The 24,437-nt window shown below is 44.4% G+C and overlaps 1 protein-coding gene across 16 annotated transcripts in view; it reads left to right on the top strand.

The window, feature by feature from the left end:
• Window positions 1-24,437, top strand: part of LOC147029380 (catenin delta-2-like) — a 474,794-nt gene that overhangs the window by 151,476 nt on the left and 298,881 nt on the right. For all 16 annotated transcript variants that reach the window (XR_015055882.1, XM_085872400.1, XM_085872407.1 and 13 more), the window contains 2 exons: window positions 5,402-5,569; window positions 17,955-18,135. Coding sequence is in view for 15 of the 16 variants with exons in the window: in XM_085872400.1 (XP_085728526.1) it covers window positions 5,402-5,569; window positions 17,955-18,135 (349 nt within the window). In the remaining variant the exon portion in view is untranslated. The remainder of the gene's footprint in view (window positions 1-5,401; window positions 5,570-17,954; window positions 18,136-24,437) is intronic.

The raw sequence follows: 24,437 nt of genomic DNA, 5'->3' as shown, positions 1-24,437 counted from the left end.
CGTATGGCGTCGCTGCCCGTCCAAGGCGGGTCAGGAGACGGCCGCGGTACTTGGAGGATTTTGAATGTTGATTGGTTTTGTTTGGTCATGTTATAATTGTCATTTCATCATTTGAATTGTCATTTTACGAGGGAAGGAGTGTGTTGTATCACGTGATTGGGTTTTCGTATTTCATGACTCGCCTGCTAGGGGTGGCAGTGATGTACATCCGGACGCGCAATAAAGTGGAGTTACTGCTACGCTCTCGCTCTCCATGTTCCGCTGCGCCTCAGATATCACACTAACAAAAAGACAGGAAACGGAGCTGGAGGTGGCAGAGTTGAAGATGCTGCGATTCTCGTTGGGATTGACGAGGATGGATAGGATAAGGAATGAGTATATTAGAGGGACAGCGCAGGTAGGACGGTTTGGAGACAAAGTGAGAGAGGCGAGATTGAGATGGTTTGGACATGTGCACAGGAGGGAAGCGGAGTATATTGGGAGAAGGATGTTGAAGATGGAGCCGCCAGGCAGGAGGAGAAGAGGAAGGCCAAAGAAGAGGTTCATGGATACGGTGAGGGCGGACATGCGGGTGGTTGGAGTGTCAATGGAAGATGTGGAGGATAGAGCGAAATGGAGAAGGTTGATCCGCTGTGGCGATCCCTAACGGGAGCTAGCCGAAAGAAGAAGAAGATACGATGAAGACACTGAAAGGTTGCTGATGTGCTTTTATTGCACTTTTATTGTGTTTATATATAGCTGTAGCACGGTTCCAATTCAGTTTCATGGTATAGCGAGAAAAGTGTTAAAAAATAATTTTTCACAGAGCAGTTTTTCCCCAGTACAGTTGTGACAAAAAATGGCTGCCATGAAGATCAATGAACTGTGTCAACAGATCAAGTAAGTTATAGATGCTTGGATATTTTTTTAATGAAACATGCAAAATTATGTCAATTAACAGTAAAGTATTGTTATCAGTAGGTTAATCAATTTTCTTTTGAAAGCAAGACGTTTTTGTTTCTTCATATCATGATTGTTTTGATACCGTAGCAACCATTTGTGTTGATGATGTTTAAAGTACACAGGGTGGGAACAGGTTTTCTGATTTTTTTTTTTTTTTTTTATACATGTATTTTACAAATAAATGAAATGATTAATTTGTTCATCACCCCTTGTAAATGTCTTCCATTTAAGAATGCATCTTGGTGTTTAACTTTCTGAACAATTTATACAAGACATAGTTATTTCGTGATTGTTTTGCATTATATTGATCTAACAACAATTGAACATTTCTGCTTGTCTTTTGCTAGTGACAACGTTCGACAGCTGTGATCTTGAATCCGCTTGAACTGAACGATGGCATCACAGCTTAACATTTCTTGCCTGCTCAATCGTCGCATGAAATTCAGTGCCAGTAAACAGCCAATGAGTGTAGCTGGACCTGAAAGAATGAGTTCAAACATTGTCAATGCTGACATTTCCGTTGGCATAGGAGTCAAGCAGATGAATAGAAGGAGTATGAGGAGCAATGGTCAGACAGCTTCAACAAGCTGCTCAGCAAACAAGTAGTCACGATGGCAGTGTCCCGAAAGCAGATAAAGGTCGGACAAACACCTGTATATGACACGGGGCTCATATATTCAAGTGTTGGGCCTTCAGGCAGTGAGGGACATCAACCTGAAAGATATCCTGAAGTTTGAGCTCGCCCCAGTACTACCTTCTATGTTTGAAGATAACGGTGACATGCAAATCACAAAATCGAAAGCAGTCTTGAAGCAGAAATTGCAGGTAGAGGTGTTTGACGGAATGTTTCCAGCTGATGGAGCAATTATTGTAGATGGTTGTGCTATGCTGTGGGTGATTCAATGGCCATCGAAAGGAACAGTAGAGGACTATGTGCAGAATCTTCTTTCTTATTTGAGAGATAAGCTGAAGATATGTGATACGTATTTGGTCTTTGACCGGTATTATGACAACATCATCAAGAAAGTCATGCGAACCGCTCGTGCAGGCAAAGATGCCAGTCGACGAACCAGCTGAATCTGATGACGCCACTCCCTGCACAAAAGATCGTTTTGACAGTGACAGAGAACAAAGTCCAGTAAATAAATATCATTTGCAGCTACATCCAAGACCATCCTGAAGCATTTTCTACCAACACAAAGCTCATATTAACTGGACCTAACCCAATACCTATGGAAATTGCAGAATACCAAGTAGTAGAGAGGCCTCACCTAAGAACCACTCACGAAGAAGCTGATGTTATTATGGTACAAAAAATGGTCCTTCTAGCCTCATCAGGAGTTCCGAGTATCTGGGTAATTTCAGACGACACAGATGTATTCATATTGCTGTTGCATTTTTACCAACTGAAGGAACTGGCATGCAACCTTGTGATGGCTGGTACAAGTTGTGACAGATCGTCTGTTGACATCAAGGCGACAGTGCAGAAGCATGCACATATTGTCACCCTAGTTCTGGCAGCACATGTGGTGTCTGGATGTGACACAGTTGCCTACCTGTGGAGTATCGGAAAAGGCACAATTGTGAAACACCTCAAAGATGGTCGTCAATTAAATTATCTTGGTGATCTTGATGCAGAATTATCAGATGTCATATCTGAAGCAACTGCCTTCTTTGCTGCTTGGTATGGATCCCAGGAAACAGAAGACATGTCAGCTATTCGATTTGATGTCTGGTCTTCAAAGATGGCTAACAAGAAGCTGACATCAGCACCAGAGTTAAAAACTCTACCACCAACCACAGTGGCTTTCATCCAACACGTTCTCAGGGCGCACTTGCAGGCAGCAATATGGCGGGCTGCATTAGATCCAGACCCACCATTGATCGATCCAACGAGTCATGGATGGTCACATGAAGAAGTGTCGAGCATGTTGCTCCCTGTGTCTCTGCCTCCGGATGTCATCAGAGCTCCTGATAATGTTCTCAAGGTGATCATGTGTGGGTGCAGCTCAATGCGACCCTGTGCAACGAATAGATGTAGTTGCTCTGCCGCCAGGCTCTCCTGTTCATTGTTCTGTGGCTGCCATGGTATGGAGGAATGTCAGAACGACCAAACAAAGTCTGTATCAGCAAGCGAAGCTGTGGAACTTGAGTGAACACTAGTTATTTGATTTATGCAGCTGTCTTGTATGTGAGATTGAGTGAAAGAAAGATTGAGTGAAAGCAGAATGAAAGAAGTTCATCAGCAACCAATCAGTGTATTCAGAGTTGATAGCATGTCCAGACCCCTTTTTGGATTTGAATTTGTGTAAAATTTGTGTAAACCTTGCTTATTACGTTTATTTGGTTATGTGTTGATATAATTAATTATAGTTTGTAGTTACCTAATCATTGTATTACTCAATTGTACTGTTGGAAATAGAGATATACAATACAATACAATATACTGTTACAATACAATATACTCTTTACCACTTAAATCAGGTTCATATCGATTTTGGGCATAGTTACGGCTGAAAATAGTTCGATCGATATTTTTTCAGTCAAAATATTATATCTAAATAGAAAAATTGCAATATAGACTATTATTATGAGTTGTATGGTTTATTTAAACATATCAGTGTATTCTTTGACCCCCAAAACATAGGCTTTGCCACTGAAATCGGGTTCATATCTCGATTTTTGGTCGAGTTACGGCCAAAAAACGGTTTTGATGGTGGCCATTTTGAATTTTGCTCCTAAAAAAATTTACTCAAGCGTGACAAAGTGGCATCACTCGGATTTGAGTTTAGTATAGTCTATGTTTCCAGAATCTGCAATAAAATGGTGTATGTACTCCAAAACCCACCGAGGGTAAAATTCCAGTTCTGCATCCAGACTATAAACACAATTTTATTTATTAATGAACACTGAAGTATGAGATCGGTCTTTGTCTACACTGAATGTTTTAGATTTAAAAATAAATCATTTCAAGAAAAAATAAAGATAGCTCAAGCGATCTATACCACAGAGGTTGTTTGCATTGATCAAATTCTCCAGAGGAGTACTTGACTGAATCGGGAATTGATTTTTTAATAATTTTTTTCGTTTCCCGATTTGAACGAAACTTGATACTGCACAGTGCAGGGGAATGGTGAGTAAGGTGGTCATAAAATTTTTGCACTATCATGTACCGTTTTGGCTGTATTTTGGGAACATACACCCATCCATACATACATACATACATACATACATACATACATATATACATCCATACATACAATATGGGAGTTTTAGTAATATATAGATGATGGCAAACGTGATCCAATAATGTGAAAGCAATGATGATGGTGATAATAAAGACAAGTTGATGGGGATGATGGTGATTATGTTGTTGAAGGGTTTGAGCGGGTTATTGTGTTGACTGCCAATGTTAATTCACTGATTAAATGTGGTAAATAGTTCGCCGACCTGAATCGAAGACTAAGCCAGGGTCAACGAACTTCCAGGCACTTTTTTCTTCTACCCAGGAAATCAGCTGACACGCGTCCGTCTTCGATTATCTGATTATTTTTCTATTTCTAAACAGCCAAGTGCATGAAGTTAGGGAGTGCCGTCTCATTTCTGTTCCTTACGCGAAATTTCGATGCCAGAAACATGCATTTTCACCAAATATTCCACGATCTAAAGCTCGGCAAAAGGGGGGTTATTGACTTATGGCACACCCTGTATAATGGAACCTTTTCAAAATTATATGTTGTGATCAATAACATTTCTTTAAGAAATGACGAAATTTTATAAAGTGCATTTTGAAGCGTGTGCTGTAGCACATTTGCCATCGACGGTGGGCCGAGAAAGGTACTCCCACCCTGAGGCCCTGAGGGTGGGAGTGACCGCTAATCTATATAACTTGATAGAAGTACTTTCATTTCTATAAATATGTGGCAAGAGCATCTTCACAGGTTCGACTACATACGTAATGGATGTGCTCACCTCTTGCTGAGGAGAGGGTAGAGCTTGGATAGAGCATGCGCATTTGCTGCATTTGCATTGACAGAGCAATTGTCGCCTGCTCCACATGCTCTTGCTGATCAGGAGAGGGTTGCAGCTTTCATCAAGAAAAGTCGGTTGTTTTTTTTTTTTCATACAAGATCTCCTGCTGGGCTGTTATGTTCACACACATTTTTTAATAACACATGGCTCACATCAGTCATGCCATCCACGATGGAACCTTTTCACCTACAGAGTGAATCGGTGTCAATAAATTATCAAATTTGACAAATATACATCGATTTAGTTGGTAAAGTCGTCATCTCAATTGTTCATAGAATATTTGGAGAGCAGCAAGCCTTAGATCATTTGTGCATTGTTAATTCTGAGAAATGACATATTATTGCGTTAGAGTTACGAGAGAGGTAGGTCCTCGGTGCTTGTTGCAAATTCTTGTTTGCATTCCGTTTCATTTGTTTGTTCTGCGCAGTCCTACAGGATTACGCCAATCAACCACCACCTCATCGACCATTTCCTTTGCATTGCCGGCCGTCTACAGAACGCGGCCTCACTCCTGTTCATGAGGTTCCGGTTTGCCCCACCTCAAGAACTTCTCCTCCACAAGTCCACCCACGTTGCTATGGCTTACACAACGCAGGTAACTTGGCATTTTGGTCTCCACTCCTTGGTAGTCATATGTGAGACTGATAAGGGTGTTTTTATCATATTGCTTTTTTTTCTTTTTCTTAACCTGAGTGTGATCATAATATGTATCAAGATGCTTTGTTTGTCCTTTATGTAAGCTTTGGGAGTAATGTTGATGTCACTTCTTGTATCCATTGCGATGATTTATGGGGTTGTGTTGATGGTGAGAATGATGCAAGGGAGGCAGAGTCAGGAGGGTGACATTCTTCCCATGGGGCGTTTGCAAAGCTGTCCCTTAACTGTAAGTATTTTGCGTAATGAGGTGAATGTAATCACAGTGGGAACAGAAAACTTGGACTCAACAAGTAAAGCTTATTTTATGAGGCTTCTGGGGACCTGGTTCGTATGGATTCCCAGCATGTTCTCGGCTTGTCCCACCAGAGTTGTGAATTGCTCCACTGGGACCACTCTCCACAAGATTTGTTCCCCTTCTACCAGCCTCGCAGCATAGATCCCCTTTTAATCACCCTATTTGCACGCTTTGTGTCACTTGCTATGATTAAAGAAGTCGGATGGTCTTGTAGCCGACACAGCAAGGAAAATAGCACTGATGGCATTGAGAAAGGAATGCTTACACAACAGTGTGCTGTGCTGGTAAAATGCAGAATTCCCGTCGAAGCGATTTGAGTAAACTGGGTGGGTAAAGGCCTGGAGCAGGGCGCTTTGTCGCTAAGCTTGAATGAAGGCAGTTACGAAGCACTCGCGTGTGTTATGCATTAGCTTGTCGCCATTCCATCCTCTTTTGAAAGATGGCGTGAATATCCAATCGACTGACTTAACTCAGTTACACAATGATCAGACAACCGGAACCGAATGACATTCTGCATTGTGTATGCTCACCTTAAATGAGAAAAAAGTGCCTCTCATTTCCACTGCACTTTGTTGTTCCTCCAAAGGTTGTTCCATCGTCCTTTTGTTTTACAGCTTCCTTTTGTGGGTTTTTGTACTCCATTTGATTTTTCCACTGGGATTTGACATGGCTGCATTATAATCAGGACCGAGGTCCTTTATTTTGTGAAAGTTTTGGAAAAACCTGCACTGTGTTTGAACCTAGTTCTACAGGTGGGAATATCAAATCCAATACAGCAGGGTTCCATTCATAAATGCAGGTGTTGTTTTACAGCCATAATGATTGAGGGAATTGTTGTAAGCATTTCAGCACACACGTGTGTTGGCTAAGCGGAGCTTTGCATGACCATGTGCCTGCCCGGAACATATCAAATGGATGAATGCAAACATTATGCTTTGCATATAAAGTGCAAACCAGGGGAAATGTTCTCAAAATCGTGAAAGGCATTTTCTAATTTCAGCTCATTCCTCGATATTGTATGCTGATCACGTTTAGTTCATATACAGTGCAGGGTTTGCCAAAGAAAACCAACCCCATACAAAAATCAACAATACATTCATTTTTATTCTGAATGAGATAAAACTTCAGGAATATGTGCTGCATTTTCTGTGACACAGGTGTACCAAATATCGGAACCATAACTTGCAAGACTTTAGTTTGACACTCGGTCGATCACATACTCCGAATGTCCACCTCTGCTCTGAATATGGATTTGAATACGACAGGCGAAGTTGTTGATTACACGCTGATATTCGGCAAGTGGGATGGACCCGACTTTCTCTGTGATTGCTTGTTTCAACTCAAAGATGTTTCTCGGGTTATCCTTGTTCCCATTGGCTTTGAGATATCCCCAAAGATAAAAAAAATCTAGTGGGATCAGATCAGGTGAATGTTGAGATCACTCAGCCAATCACTCTCTCACCGAAGTGGCTTGTCACCCATTCACGGTACTCATTTGCGGTGTGAAGGGTTTCCCCATCCTGCTGAAACAATATTTTTTTTCTCTCTTTGAAAGCTTCTCCTGCGACCAAGAGCAGCTCAGAACTCATTCACCTCTTTAATGTAGTGCTCAGAGTTGATGGTCATGGCATCACCGTCCTCATCTTCGAACCAGAAGGGTCCAATGATGCCATGCTTGCGCATGACACACCAGGCCGTACACTTGACTGAATGTAAGGGTCTCTGGTGAACCTCATTCGGCGGTACTGTGCCCCAGTAGACATTGTTCCTTGAATTGACTCGGCCATTAAGCAAAAAATGAGCCCCGGCGGAGAACTGGATGTCGTTGAGAAAATCAAGCCCCTCCTCGATATCCTGCACAAACCTCAAGCCATTTCAAGACTTGTTTTTGTCTGTGTCAGTGAGTTTATGTCTGACTTGTATTTTGTACGGATGAAGTTTCATGTCATCACGGATAATCCTGAAACTTGACACTGTCAGGCCATGTTCATGCCTGCACTTTTTTTGAACTTTTTCCGACCGATTCTTGGACCTTGTCGATGATCTCAGGAGTCCTAAGCGAAGGGCGTCCAGGATGAGTTGGTCTGCCCGTTGATTTTGAGTTTAAGTTGTGCACAGTTCCTTGCTGTTAAAATCTCTTCATCCATTTGAATATTCTCTCTTTGCATGGGGCGTCTCTGCGGTTAAATTTTCTCTTGAACTTTCTTTGAGATTGGACAATGAATTGCATTTCAATGTGGGATTCTACAGGAAAAACCTTTTTTTAGCATTTGTCCAGAGCATCTTTTCCTCCAGGACCTCAGCGATCATTTTCTGAAATAAGAGAGAAATTTAACGTGAAAACTATCTGAATGGTGAATAAAACGGAGGGTTTAGTTTTCGGGGGTTTTTTTGCCATGTCTGGTACCTATGTGACGTGAGAGAAAATTAAACAATTGTCATTTCCTTTCGGCTACTTTTCTATTGAGAAGAAGGCTCATGCGAGAGATTTTGTTCAAAAAGTGAGAGTTTAAAGCATTGACTTGAAGTGTAAGGAATCGGGCATAAAAGTAGCACAAACAGGAAAGTTAAGACAGGACAACCAAAGACAAACATCCAGGAGAAAGGAGTGCAGGAAAGAAATGGGCACACAAACTGACAAAGCAAAACAGACAAACACGATAATTGTTGTGGACAGAAACTGCTGCAGGAGAACAGGTGAGATAGGTAGAAAGGAAATTAAATATAATTGACATTGAATGCTATGTTCGACCTCATTTTATGCATTGCTATCGTGATTACAAATGCTCCATCAGAAATTGTGACATGATTTGTTGTTTATTGACAAGAAAGCATTGACTATGATGCCAGGGCTGAGTTTCATCCACAGGAATGCAATGTCTCCATTCGCCAAGCAGGCCCCGTCTTTCCTTGGGCATGCAGTTTTTTTGTTTTTTTTCATTTTTAATATACAATGACAAGGCTCGTTTAAGTTGTGTAAAATAAATGAAGTTAATTAAAGAAACATGTAAAGTATTAAGGGAGTGATGACCAAACATCTTTAGCCATCGATGTTGGTCCCAGAGTACAACTGCACAAGAAGAATTGGGGGAGTGTAGTAATAAATTCCTCTGATGCTCCAGTGTACCAAAAATACGGCCCAACTCATCGTAATATCTGTGATATTGGAGGTGATCATTTTAATTTCAACTGCTGAAGGACAATGGCACAATACCATTGAGTATGTAATTTGTTAGTGGAGGTGGCACGAGGCATTGTCACTTGAGATAGAGCGAGGTTACCTCCTTTAATTTTACCTAATCATACTTTTCATGAAATGCACCTGACCTGTTTTCTTCTTTCTTTTACTCCTTTTGCTTTAAAAAGGTTTATGATTTTCTTTGAAATTTTAACCCAGACGTTGAATAACAGGGAAAATTGATATTTCCTGCTCTTAATGTATCCTGTAAGGTCACAAGATAGGCTGTCCTTGGTTGCTACACACACACACACACACACACACACACACACACACACACACACACACACACACACACACACACACACACACACACACGGAGATTAGGATTTTTGGGGGCCTGGGCAAAAAACTTTTTCATCCCAAAAGGCCAAAAAAAAAGAGGACCCCTTGTCATTTCTCACCCCAAAATACAAAAAAAGAGGACTCCACGTTTTTTCCACCCCAAAAGGCCAAAAAAAAAGATCACTCCTTGTTATTTTCACCACAAAAGGCCAAACAAAAAAAATGAGGACTCCGTGTTATTTTCATCCCAAAAAGCCAAAAAAAGAGGACTCCATGTTATTTTCACACTTGCTTCACCTATGTTGCTTTCGACTCTACTGCAAAAAATGTGGAAGAATTCCCTTGTTTTATTGCCTTTTTCCCCCATTGGAAAAAAAATGCCAGGTTGAGCTGTTCCATTACCAATCAGGTTGCTATCATTTGTCAAGACAGCTGTTCCTTATATTATAAAGCATTTCATTGGAGTGCTTTCTTGAGTGCTTAAGCCACTTGGCGAACACTCCACAAGCTGATTGGAAATGGAACACACCCCAGCACTTACAAGGGTGTGTTCGGTTAGCAAGTTTTTATTTTCTTATTTTTATGCCTCTGCTGACGAAGTTGCCGGTGGTATTATGTTTTTGGGTTGTCCGTCCGCCCATCCGTACGTCTGTATGTGTGTACGTACGTCTGTCCATGCTAATTTTTTCTCCAACCGCTTATCCGATCGACACAAAATTTTCACCATAGGTGTGACTACTCATGCAGAATATTTTAATGATAATTATGACGTCATAGGTCACTGGTATGGCAGCCATGTTGGGAAAAAAGAAAAACTTTGGACGTCTGTCTCTCTGAAACCGCTCCATGTAAAAAATTGAAAGTTCGCACATGTAAAATACTTCCCATGGGAAATAAGTGTGAGGTTTTTTTGATGATGTCACTGGTGGCTTCATTGTGACGTCATAATTGCATACATGGAACACTTTATCCGATCAGAATATAAAATTTTGAGGGTCATTTAGGGCTAAATTGTATGGGGGAAAAAATTGATGTCATCGCTCATGTGGTTTGGCAGCCATATTGTTTTTAACATAAAAACCTTCAAAAATATCCTCCTCCAAAACAGCTGAACAGATCGAGGTGAAACTTTACAGGTATGTTCGCCTATTCATGAGGAAGAAAAAGTTCTCCAACTTTGACATCATAGGTGACATGGTTTGGCAGCCATATTTGATTTACCCAAAAATCCTGCTCCTCTGCTCTTGCCCATCCTCTCTCTGTTCTATTCACCCTCTCATTTGCTCAAGGTCATCTGCCATCTGCTTGGGAATTTGCAAACATTACCGCACTGCATAAAAAGGTGCAAAAACAGATCCCTGCAACTACAGACCAATCAGCCTTTTCCCAATCGTCAGCAAGGTTTTGGAATTCATCATCGCTTCAGACATTAAATCCTTCCTCTTCTCCAATGGTTTGATTTCCGATCATCAATTTGGTTTCAGACCAGGTCACTCTACCCTGGATATGCTGATTCTGCTCTCCCAACAATGGATGGAGGTCCTCAATGCGGGACATGAAATCAGAGCCATATCCCGAGACATATCACGTGCTTTTGACACGGTCTGGCACCCTGCACAACTCACCAAACTCTCTTCCTATGGTATTCAAGGCCATCTCCACTCATGGCTCACAGACTTCCTCTCCTGTCGCAGTCAACGTGTGGCCCTAAATGGAGTTCTTTCATCCCCTCTTCCTGTCCAGGCTGGAGTTCCTCAAGGCAGCGTTCTGGGCGCTGTTCTTTTTCTGGTTTTCATCAATGATCTCTCTGACTCTCTGGAAAATCCTCTTTGCCTCTTTGCTGATGACTCCACCCTCTGCCGTACCATCTGTCATCCCTCAGACCGGCAAGCAGCAGCTTCGTCACTCACTGCAGATCTGGATAAAATCACAAACTGGTCCAACACGTGGAACACGTCATTCAATCCGGACAAATCTTACAATCTCACGATGTCTCTCCAAAAGAACTTTTTGGAACCCCACCCCCCCACCCCCCATCGACTTTCTCAACAATTCTCTGGAAGAAGTCTTTTCTTTCAAGCTTCTGGGTCTCACTATCTGCCATGATCTTTCCTGGGAAAGCCACATTTCCAAGCTGGCCTCCAAAGCCAGTCGCCGATTGGGAATCCTCCATCGTGCAAAGTCCTTCCTCGGCTCACCTGAGCTCCTGACCACTTACAAAGCTTTCGTCCGCAGCCTGATGGAGTACTGCTCTACCCTCTGGGCTGGTGCTCCTGCCTCCCACCTTTCTCGGCTTCACGCTGTAGAAACCAAGGTATTTCGGATCATTGGCATCTCCCAGATCAGTTGTCTTTCTGTCTTCTACCGTCTCCTCTCCGGTCTTGCTCCCCCCCCCCTGCTCTGTCTGCGATTTGTCCCCACCATGTTTCCGCTGGGCGCTCAAGGTCCACCAACAACCCCCTTCTGGTAAAACTATCAAAATCACGAATCGCTGCTCACCTTCACTCTTTCATTCCTCTTTTTTCCTGCCTTTGGAATAAACTCCCACACTCTCTTCAATTCCATTCTTCCCTCCAGGCCTTCAAAACAGCTGTTCACCAGCACCTCTTATCGTCTCCCATCCAAATCCTCGATCTTTTCTACCCCCGTTAATCCACCCCAAACACACCTCCTTCAAATTCCATGCTTTCCTTCCTGAAAGTCCCTGTAATGTCCATCTTATATACCCCGTGTTCCCCGTCCCATCCCTCTCCCTTCCACAGATCTCCTAATGTCTCTGTTCCCCACAGTTTTGTCCTTCCCACTGGGGTGACTTTGTTTCATTCTCGGGACAGGTGCTCTGACACACTTCTGATTTTAAAAACCCGCAACATTCCACCATGCTCATGGGTTGGTGTGTTTTGATCGTCCAATAAATTGTCATGTGGATTTGGTAATCAATATCAAAATGTATTTACATGAGGAATTATACAAATGTGATTGTGATTATTGTTGCATTTGTGTACATTAAACATAATTATTATTCCACTTTCTTTCTCTTCCAATAATAATTAGCTCACCCCCTAATTTTGTAATAGTCCTGTCGAGTTAAACATCAGGGGTAAACATTTTTTTAATTCATTCATTATGTGACCGTGCATTCTTTCCTTGATATGGAGCATTCCCTTTGCACTGTGTTTATTACCATTCTCAAATTGATATTTTGTCATTGAAGTGAGACCTCCCCCCCCCCCTTCGAGAGGGGGATAGGGCATCTCAAAATATTGTGAACCACGATTGGTCATGTGAGGCCCCATGTTATCGGGGGCCCCATACAACTGCGTGGGTTGTACGGTCCTCATGCCGCCTCTGCCAGGGGTCCATGTTGAGCTGGGGCCCACATTGAGTTTTGGGTCCCTGAGCATGGGCCCTGCATGCCTGTGCATTAATCCGTAATTGGCATGCATGCACGCATGCACACACACCCAAAATCAAACCTCAATCCTTGGCACAAGCATCATCAAGGATGAACCTCGAGAAATCGAGGCCTGGTATGCCTGTGAGAAGTATCAATCGACTGAAACGTTGGCTTGCATATCACATGCAGAGCATTGCATGATCAACTAAAAAAAAAAAAAAATATATATATATATATATATATACATACATAGTTGAGGCTTGTGGAAGCCACCCAGGAGTTGAGCCACTATTACGACTGATAGTGAAACTCAGTAGTTTGTATTTGAATGATAAATACCGCCAAAGCTGCAAAATATGTTAAATGCAGGGAGCACTGTGATTGGCAATTACGTGATCCAAGCCAAAATGCAGAAGTTAACACGGTGCCAATGGGGCTCAACGCAGCATCACCACTCTGAACACTGCTGAGAAAGATAATGCAGCTGTTCTCAAAACATCGGGCATTAATAAATGTTTTATTCTTTACTGCTCAGTGTGCTACCTCCTCAACCAACATATATATATATATATATATATATATATATATATATATATATATATATATATTATCAAGACATGTGGAGTGTGATGAGCACTCCCTCGATGTCCATTGGATATAGTCCCACACTAAAGCGTCACCTCCAACCCGGAGGCCTCGGCCCGACGACTCTGTCAAACAGACAAAGGTGAAGGACTTTGTCCAATGGGGATCATTCTCGGGACTCCGCATGTTTTGCTCGTCACACTCCGAGTGTTTCACTCGTCACCCTCCACATGTTTCGATTTACCCGACGATCGCATCACCTGCCTTCCGGTTGAATGGTTTGCATTAGCCGGACCAATTGCCTGGGTGGTAGATGGACAGTTGTTCTTTGAGGATTATGCAGTTTTACCATGAGACATAATCCGCGGCGATGCTCACCACAACAGTCAGGAGGTGCATCTGACATATACATATACAGTACATATACAATATACATATACACTGAAAACATGGAAGTTCCGCGAACGTACGAACTAATGATCCCATCGAGTGTGCACATCGAAAACAAAGCATTGCGGCCAGATATTATACAAAGGTACAAAAAAAAAGAGAAGAAGGCATTGCTGATTGAGGTGTTAATGGCAGGGATTTTTGGACCAAACAATGCAGAAATCAAGAAAATGACCAAACACCAAGACCTCAAGAATGAAGTGAGAAGATCCTGGAAGCTGAAGAATGCCAAAGTTGTACCAGTGAAAGCTGGACCTACAGGAATGATGACAAAGAACCTAACAGAGATATTAAACATAGGGGCAATACCCCTGGGCGATCACCTGGTAGTGGCTGGATAAGATAACCAGGCAACCAATGGTTGGCATGGATGACCCATAAAATATATAATGGAGAAGAAAGTAAATACCTATGGATGTTTTTGTCATGCCATAAACAAATTTTGGTACATCACAGGTGATGAAGGTTGTGGTCAAGCTTCATCGAAATTGTGTGTATGGTTTCAGAAAAGAAAACAAATGCATATTTTGGGGGGTAATCCCCCCATAGACCCTCCTAGACCCCAATTTTTTTATGTCGTGAACAAACTTTGGCACATCATGAGTGGTGAAGATGGTGGCCAAGTTTCATCAGAATTGTGTATGTAGTTTCTGAGAAGAAAGCAACTGCATATTTTGGTGGAAAAACCCCCTCTCCCCATAGACCCTCCTCGACCCCAATTTTTTTTTAATGTCATGAACAAACTTTAGTACATCACGGGTGGTGAAGTTGGTGGTCAAGTTTCATCGGAATTGTATGTGTAGTTTTGGAGAAGAAAGCAAATACTTATTTTGGGGGGCAACCCCCCCTAAATCCCCTTTGAGCCAGATTTTTCTAATGTCATGAACAAGCCTTGGCACGTCATTGGTGATGAAAGTTGTCGTGGTTTCATCGGAATGATGTGTTTCGTTTAAAAAGAAAGCAAATACCTCTTTGGGGAGGTAACCCACTCCCCCCCCCCCCACTTCCCAGTAAACTCCCCCTGTAGAGCCCTGTTTTTTATGCCATCACGTGTGATGAAGGTTGTAGACAAATTTCATTGAAATGGTTTGTGTAGTTTCTGAGAACAAGTTGCAAGTATTTATGGATGGACAGACTATGTGTCATCCAATAAGCTGCCTGGAACTACTTTACAGGTGAGCTAAAAACCATCCTTTGGAATATTATAACAAACGAACTGCAGTTGGAAGCCGTCCGGGGCTCAGCAACGATCCTGAAGAGAGAGCCCTTGGCACAAAACTTTGAGAACAGCAAACTTCACAGCTTGGTCCATGAATCGTGACGCCCTTACTGAAATGAAGGTGGATGCTTCGAGCCTGCCCTGGGAGGGACTCTATTCCACATTCTGAAACCCACATATGAAGATACCAATCAAAGACACACACACACACACACACACACACACACACACACACACACACACACACACACACACACACACACACACACACACACACACGCTTGGCCGAAATCTGCAATTTTTCGGGAATCAGCAGGTTGGAGTCAGTTTGATTACCGATTACTGTTCGTACTGTGTACAACCCAGAAACCTTGAGCAGCTTTCACCGAAAAACAATGTTACATTTATTTAGACATTTCAGGGGCATGATCACAAACATTATTCTTTATAAACAGCTGCGAGTGATGGGTGGAAAATAATTTGCTCGGTAATTTAGAAAATCCGTTAAAACTGCAAACGGCTCAGAAATCGGGCGTTATCAAATATATTTTGCTTTGAAGCTCACAAAGGGAAACATTTAACCTTTGTCAAGCAAATCCGATAACCAAATGCTTTAGAAACAGGCGTGAGGACAAAGGAACACCTGATATAACCTCCATAACATACGGGAAGAAACTTTGCTCCACTGCACCCAAAACCGGCATGGCATGTCCACACACCCGCAGACAGTCCGTACAGATCCAAATCTACCCATATGTACCACGTCCGTGTGTGCTGTGTATGTACCTCTACCTTGTAGTTACTGTCATATGTACAACCGATCGGGACACGAACTGTACTGTGCAGCTCAGTCAGTGACTTAAGCAGTCAAGCACTCCAACGGAACGCCCAGCTTGGCAAGCAATTACCAATTGCCCTCGATACAACTAAGCACCCGCAAACGCCCGTGTAATGTCCGAATTGGACACATTAACACTTTTTGGAGGGAGTCTGCTGGTGTTTTCAAATCTGGAGCTCACATCTCTGTTTATCGTTCAGAAATCGTTGTGGCCTGTTCCAAATGAAAGGTGGCCGAGGATCGCCTGATGAAAGCTATAATTAAAGAAGGCCGTTAATTATCTTCAAAAGGGGTGTTTTAATTAACCCAAACACCCAATTTTCACTCCTGCACTTCCTTGGAGTTTTCTTAGTGTGCATGTTACGTTTCAGGCTGCTTGGTTTCATGGTTTTGGAGTTATAGAGGAGACACACACACACACACACACACACACACACACACACACACACACACACACACACACACACACACACACACACACACACACACACACACACACACCCTTTTATTCGTGTTATATATTTTTTTTCTGTATTGAATCATGGATGCACAAGCATTAACATTGCACTGTACCATACACTGCGAAACAGACACAGGTAACCAATCTGTGATGGTGTATATCATATTGTAAACTGGGGTAAATGGCACCATTTGTGTTGAATCACTTTGTTACCCCCACGTGCACAGCGCAAAGTGGGGTTAAGTAACTGGCTCTATCTGTCTGTCTGTCTGTCTGTCTGTCTGTCTACAAATGTCAGTCGATGATCGAGGAGCGACTTAATTTCAAATGAATTTTATATTTTGATAATCTTAGAACACGAATGAAACATGAATCGGAACAAGAACCAGCAGTTTAGCATACTTTTGCTCTGAATTTGGCAAATTGTGCAAATCTCGTTCCGTGCGTGCATGTTCACTCGCAGTATAGCAATTGCTTCAGTCTGTCTGGCAGTCTGGCAGTCAAACATAATCGGAAAGCATTCCAAACAGGAAGCTTACTGTTTTTGAGGACATCATCAAGGACACAGACAACAGGCACGAATATCTAATTTAATACGTTAAATAAGGAAGTGCAAAACGCCAACGAATCAGCAGCGTTAAACTTCCGATGCAATGGTTTGTTTAGCTGTTTTTTTTTTTTCTGCAGACTTTAAAACTTTTATTTCAATGGAATTATACATTTGAACACTCTGATTACAAATCGCCTTGTTTACACCTCAAAAACCTTCAGTTTCACGGTACTTGGGCAACATTTTATGTCATCTGAACCAATCAAATATGCCACGCGCTCTGAGGGCGGAATAACCGCAAGATTCAGACAAAAATGGCGGCACCTAGTGATGCAACTACAGATCGAACTTCATCCAAAAGATTTGCTTGTTTTATTGCATCTTTTTCTGAAATATTGTTCCAAAGTCGTCAGTTTCTTTGAGAAGCGACGGCAGAATGTTCAGCTCTGGACTGTTCCGTTTGAACCATTGGCTTCATAACATGGTTGCCATCACGCTTGTTATTCAAAGTTCACAAACGAAGCTAATATAGATCATGCTTGGAAACGCAAAGCAAGAGTTGAAAATATCCTTCCCATGTCTTTTCCACTATGAACTCCAGTTTAATATGTAAAATCTACAAAAGAAAGTTACCCCACTCCCAATATTTTATCCCTGCCCATTTTTGGGGTCACCAGTGCTTTCAAATCCAGCTGTTTATGGCACTCACCAATCACTTTGTGCGAGGGTCACGACCGAGCAAGCACACAATGTTTACATTTCCTTCATTCCTCATCCATTCTTGCATTTCCTTTGGCAACATGGTGCACTAATATTTATGCCAGAATTAAACAATGTCAATATATTCAAAAACAAAGCAACCTTTTGCTCTTTTCACGAAAATTCTAGTACGGTAAACAAAACCGATTGTGTGTAGTACTGGAATGTCGTTTACTTCCTTTTTTTTTTCGACTTTTTCTTCTTTACCTCCACTCCCTTGCTCTTCCTCCCTTATTCCACCATCAAGCTGTGGGCAATGGCACCTGGTGTTCTGGGCAGCAGACCTCATCATCTGCAGAGTTCCCTCGACCTCTGACCTACGGAGAGCCCATTAGGTTGCTCCATCGCTGCACTTCAAAACTACCAGCCAATAGCAACAACAGTGTTTTGGGCATGCGTCCAGGCAGGAGTGCGCAAGATGCCAACCGGTGAGAAAATAGCTACCCACGCACAAAATGAAAAAGTAAATGCCTTTTACATATCTTTTACTCGGACCAGAAATGTTTTTGGATGGCGTTAGTTGGTCAGTCGAAAAAAAGGTTAACAGTTGTGGGTCTTTGGGAATTCATTTATTCATTCATTCATGCACCTGTAACAAGCACTTGGTTGTTAGCTTGCATTATTTCTGTGTACACGTCGATGCTGCTATTGCATTGTCCCATATCGATTAGAACAGGAATTGAAAATTTGGCGATGGTACCTGTAAAGAATGGTCTACTCTTTTTAAATCAGATGGGCACTTGGTATTGAGCCCATACCATCCATCCATTGGGACCATGCTCTGTGCAAAGCGTTGGTGCTGCCGAAGCAGTCTCCTTGCCTATTGGGCACAATCCTGGATGGGTCGCCACTCTGACATAGGATACCAGCATGCTGGCACTCATTTTGCCAACATCGGAAGGAGGACAGGCAGAGTCAACCCCACCTGGTATTAATTCACAGCTGAGTGGGATTTGGACTCAAGATCCTAGGATCCCAAGCCTACCACCCTAACCATTCAGCCAACACTAGGCATGAGTGCATACCTCCGCCATGCAATGCCTGATCCAGTAGAACATAATCAAGCCCAATACATTTTTGAGATATTGTGCTATATATCTGTTTCAACCCTAGTCCGGATGTCAAACACCATTTTTCAAGATGACCTTGCATTCGGGTCCGCAGATTGTTTTTCTGCATTTTTGTGATCACCAGACCATCTGAGTGAATATTCCGATTGATGCCACTCTGGCACCTTTGAGCATTTTTGTAGAAACCCATTAATATGCAAATTAGCGGTGGCCATTGTCGAAATTACTATTTTTCTTAATATCTCCAGAAGTAAGCATCCAAACAGCCTGGTTGAGGTGTCGACACCAATATTTTTAGTGTCACTGGTCATGATAAACCCAATTAAAATTTGATAACATTTAAATTTAGCTCATTAATATGCAAATTATATGTAAAACTACCCTGCACAGACAGCAACCATCTCCGATTTTGAAAACTCCTCCTAGAAAAAAAAGTTGACGTCATAATATCGCCGCTAATTGAAATCGCCTAAAAAATTATCTCCGAAACTAGGCAAGCTGTTTGAATTTTGTTTGCGGGAATCAAGCCGGGCATTAGCACAGATAATTTATCGCAAACCTGATACATCACAATGACGTCATATTCGTTTTTATGACGTCATCATTAAGAGGATGAGGATCTTAGCTCATTTGAGCTTGTTCTTAATATCACCAGAAGTAAGCATCCAAAGAGCCTGGTTGAGGTGTCCAAACCCATATATTTTAGAGTCACTGGTCATGATAAACCCACTTATAATTTGATAACATTGAAATTTAGCTCATTAATATGCAAATTAGCAGTCGCCATTATTGAAAATGTAGATAAATAGACATACAGATAGAAAAAAAAACACTTCAGTCTTTGTGAATATGGATCACTTTATTATTCATACAGATTCAACAATTCAACAGTATGCAATGAAAGGAGCTAACAACATGAACAAAAGAAGACATTCCTGTGTAAATCAAATGTTCATATATATATATATATATATATATATATATATATATATATATATATATATATATATATATATATATATATATATATATATATATATATATATATATATATATATATATATATATATATATATTGTTGTGGTTACCAGATTCGCAAACCACCATTCAGGTCCCTTAGGTGAGGTATCTCGGTAAGTGCATGTGTAGTTAGGCCCAAACCCGTTGTCTAGTGGGAATACATGTCATTTATGCGAGCTGCGACTCTTCAGGATAGCCGTTTTTCTTTTACTATCTTTATTTTGGACCACCCGCCATGATTACCACCACAACCACAACATCAACCACCAACCACAACGCCGCTTCACCACAACCGCCACGACCTTCACGTCACACCTCGCAACCGTAGCATCGCCACCGTTCTTGCCCCGCTGTGGGTACCGGTGTTGGACTCGTGCAGGGCGCACGTTGAACAGCGTGTACAAAATCACGGATTTTGTGCTTCAAAAACGGATCAAAAACGACACACGCCCACTTTTTGCCGTCCAATCGGTGAGCGAGGGGCGATTTGGCCCCGCCTCCAGAACGATCGATATATGCAAATTTGTGGATCAAAAAGCCTTCACGCCCACTTTTTCTCGGGCCAATGGGGAGCGAGGTGAAAGGTCGAAGGGAGGGGGTCAAAGGCGAAGCTACGGGGGGATAAAAGGACGGTGTTCGTCAGTCAGAGAGTGTGGAAGTCTGGAGCCCGAAGCCTGCAGTAGCTGGAGAAGCTGAAGAGAGTCGCGAAGGGGAGAGTCGATCGGAGAGTCCAACGAGGAGAGCCCAAAGAAGAGTCCAGGGTGGAGAGTCCAGAGGCGGAGAGGCGGCAGCGGCGAAGGCAGACGAGGGGGTGCTCGCGACGGTGCCGGGAGCTGCACGCCCGAGGAAGGCCGGCAGCGCGACCTGGCCGAGGTGGAGACGCACACCAGGGATAATAAAGATCCTCTATACCCCGAGCATCAGCAACCCCCTCCTGTTTCCCCCCGCGCTGAGATAGTGCGACCAAGGGGGCCCCCTTTCCCACCCCCTACCAGACACCCTCCGCGAGGCCCGCGGGGTTGGGGCGCCATCGCCGCTCCGCGTCTCATCACCAGACGGGTAGGCGCGACCCGGTCTCGTCCTCAGGCCCGCCTCATCCTTGAGGGTATTTCTTTTCCTTGGTTTTGGGTATGTGTTGTCGGCGCCGTCTGTGAAGTAGAATTGTATAAGTGTTGCCGTGTGCTCGGTAGTCGGTATTAGCTCTGCACTGTGTTTTCACTTTTATATTTGCTTTTTGTGTAAATGGAATTGTGTTTTCTTTTTTTTGTGTGCATTTGGTGGAATTGTATTTGTGTGCTTCCCGTGTGCCGCGAATAAATGTGCTTTATTGTTGAACTGTTCTCCCGCTTCGCTTCGTCTTTTCCCCCATTGAACCCTCATCTTGCTTCACGTAAAGGGTTGGTAGTGGGCTGAATACGCCCGATAATTAATCGAACCGTCGAGGTCGACGATAACACCGCTCGGTTATTCTGATAGTACGGAACGGGTCGCTTAAGTGGCCCGTGTCCGAAGTCGACCTGCGGCGAGGTGCGATCACCCGGTCTACCCTCCGCGTGGGTACTTAGGTAGGTCGAATTTGGCGAGCAACCCTATCCCACGCGGGGGCTGATTGGCTCGATCGCGGTGAGACCGAAAGGTCCACCCGTGACTGGTTCCCGGCGTTAGTCCGAGAGGGTCACGACTGGATTGTCCGTCCGGTGGGCGACGTGCCGCGATTCGAGTTACGTGGCCGTCAGCACGCCGGCGGGCGCGAAATCCGCAACACTGGTGTCAGGTCGTGCGATACAAATTCATCGCCCTCCTCGCGGCACTGGTATCGGAGAACAGGAAAACGGGCTGTCCTGTCTCCGGCTAAATTCACGGGAATCGGTCCAGGGGTGAGAGAAGCGACCCCGATTCCCTCCAAATTACGAGCGAGCAAATTAACCCTTCACGAGAAGCAAGATGGCGTCTCAAGGCGAGCGGGAGCCGGGGGTATTAGAAATGGATGTAGAATGTGTAGAATCCATGGTCCAGGATGGAATCCCCGAGCAGGAAATGTTGATTGTGCAGGAACACGGACTCGCCCAACTGAACCCAGGGCCCGAGGTGGGTGCGGCAGCGGCCGCGGTGTATGACACCTCCCCCCCCCCTCTCCACCAAGACCCTTCCCCAACCCCTGCCGAAACGGCTCACTTGAGTGCATCCGACATGGCCCAGCTATTCACCATGCTGGCACAAATGAATGCGGCAATGACAAATGAAATAAAAAACGAAATGAAAGACATGAACAAACAAATAAACGAAAAGATGGATACATTCACAAACGAAATAAAACGCATGAAAACTAAAATGGAAACGAACATGAAGGAAGAAACGAGAAAGCTACGGGGTGAGACGCAGAACATGGGCCGATGCCTGCAGGCGGGCATGAAGGCCGTGAGCAGGGAACTTAAAATGGCGACTCCACGTGTCGGAACAAACGAGCTGGAAGGGGGTGCAACGGCTGACAGGCCCGCGGTGGAGGCGGGTAAGGAAAAAGTAATTCGGGAGACAAGAGACGAGGTGAAAGTAATTGCGAGGGAGAGAAAAGAACAATTAATACGGAAAGCAAGGATGAGGTACGCGGAGATCGTGAAAGAGCAAGGAGTGAAAAACAGGGAAGGACGGGAGCGACTTAAAGAGAAAGCAAGGTTGACCTACATAAAGATAAGGGAAAGACGCCAGAAAGAAGCAGAGACCAATAAACACGATGAATACGGGGTAAGTGACGCACACACACAGGTAGTGGAGGACAATGGGGTTGAGCTCGCGGAGCGTGTTGAGACCCAGTGCGAGCACCTGGATGGCCTCCTCCAGGAACGAGGGGAGGGAGTCTGCCCCCTTGAGGCGAGTCACGACCAGGTGAGTTCGGTCGTGCTTTGCGAGGTTGAGGGGAGGGGTGCTGTGGACAGGTGCACGGAGAGCTTGGGGGGTATAGAGGCCCCGGAGACCCTTGTGGGGACACGAATCCCCAGTGTGGTTGTCCCTGTGTGTGTGGTGCAAGGTGTGAGTGCGTCCCCGTGTGTGGAAGCGACCCCGTGTGTGAGTGGTGTGGTGGCAATTGTGCCGGTGAACGTGCTTCCCAGCACGCCGTGTGTGGGTGAGGAACCGTGTGTGGATGAGGCACCGTGTGTGAGTGAGGCCGTGTGTGTGGATGAAACGGCCAGTATGAGTGAGGCACCGTGGGTGAGTGCGCCCGCACGCGTGAGTGAACGGCCGTGTGCAAGGTCGCTGTGTGCAAGGGAGACCGTGTGTGTGAGAGAGCGGTATGTGAGGGAGATGTCGGTTGGCATGCGGGAGCACGCAGCCGCGTCTCCCGGTGTGAGTTTAATGGAGTGGACTGTGTGCGTCGTAACACGCAGGTATGCGTGTGTGGAATGGAGACGGAGACGGCGACATGTGAGAAAAGAAAGCCGAGTAGCGGCTGTAGTTGTTTCGGGGACCGTGCCGGGTTCACCCAGCAGTGAGCACGCGGTTCGTGCTGTGCAACGCACGAGACCGCCACGTGCTCGCTTGCGAGAGTGAAGTCCCGGTCCGGAAACGCACGCGGTGGATTTGCCGATCCCGCGGACGGACAAAGTTTAGGCAGGATAACGGATTTGGACCGGACGGGTTCTCCACGCGATCGTGTGTGTTAAGCTCCAACGGGCAAAGCACATGTGTTCGCGTGGGGAACCCCTCGAGACGTGGGGCTTGTGTTTTTTTTTTTATGCGCACGGTGACGTCATGGCTGCACGTGGGGTTGGAATCCGGCAGGAGGGGTATCCCGGCCGGATGGTACCGTCCAAGGAGGGACGAGGTACACGTGCAGCTGCATGACGTCACGGGCAGGTGTAAAGTGCGCGAGCTCTGAGTTGCCGCGCAGGTGCTGCGCATGCAAAAAAAAAAAAAAAAAAAAAAAAGCAAGCCTCACTTTCGGGTGCACAGGATTCCTGGGCACAGGATGGAAAGTAGTTAGGGGGAAGGGTTAGCTCAGTTAGACCGACTTCATGGGGCAGGGGTAAGTCCTCATGGAGTCCGTGGAATGGATTAGTTAGAGGGATTGTAGCCAGATTTAGGTGGGGAAATTGATTAAAGAGATTTGGAGACATGGACAGACTTGTGGATGTGTAGAGGGGACGTAGTTTAGCTACGTAGTGTTAAAAGGAACGTGCTACTAGTTTAAGGGACGACGTGGGAGCACGAGTTAGTTAGGGGATGTAGTTAGGAGGATGGCAGAGTTCAGTGGTGTGTGTGTGTTGAAGAGTTGGTGAGTGAAGTGGAAGCATGTGCTTGGTGAGTGAGTGAGGCCAGCGGGTCTGTGTGAGTGGAGTGAATGGGGAATGCATGGTGCGATGAGTGATTGGGGGGAGGAGTGACTCCCGCCCAAGGGACCCCGGGGTCAGTGTAGAGTGAGTTAGCTGGGTTCGTCAAATTGAAAAATGGAGGTCGTTTTGTTGTTGGTGGGAGTGTAGGCTCGAAACCCATTTGGAGGGGTGCAGGAGCCCTGTTGACGGGCTTGGGAGCGTGGCTGCGAAAGGTGAGTATCGCTGAGTGGGTACCCCGTGCACCAGGCTAGTCGGCCGTGGTAGGCCAAGGGCCCATGGGGGGCCGGGATAGCGTAGTGGGCACGGGTGCGC

Source organism: Eptatretus burgeri, chromosome 3 (genome assembly GCF_056783735.1).
Source record: "Eptatretus burgeri isolate ZD-2024b chromosome 3, Ebu_testis_v1, whole genome shotgun sequence".
Taxonomy (NCBI): domain Eukaryota; kingdom Metazoa; phylum Chordata; class Myxini; order Myxiniformes; family Myxinidae; genus Eptatretus; species Eptatretus burgeri.
The sequence above is the reverse complement of the archived record's forward strand: the minus strand, read 5'-3'. Positions and strand labels throughout refer to the sequence as shown.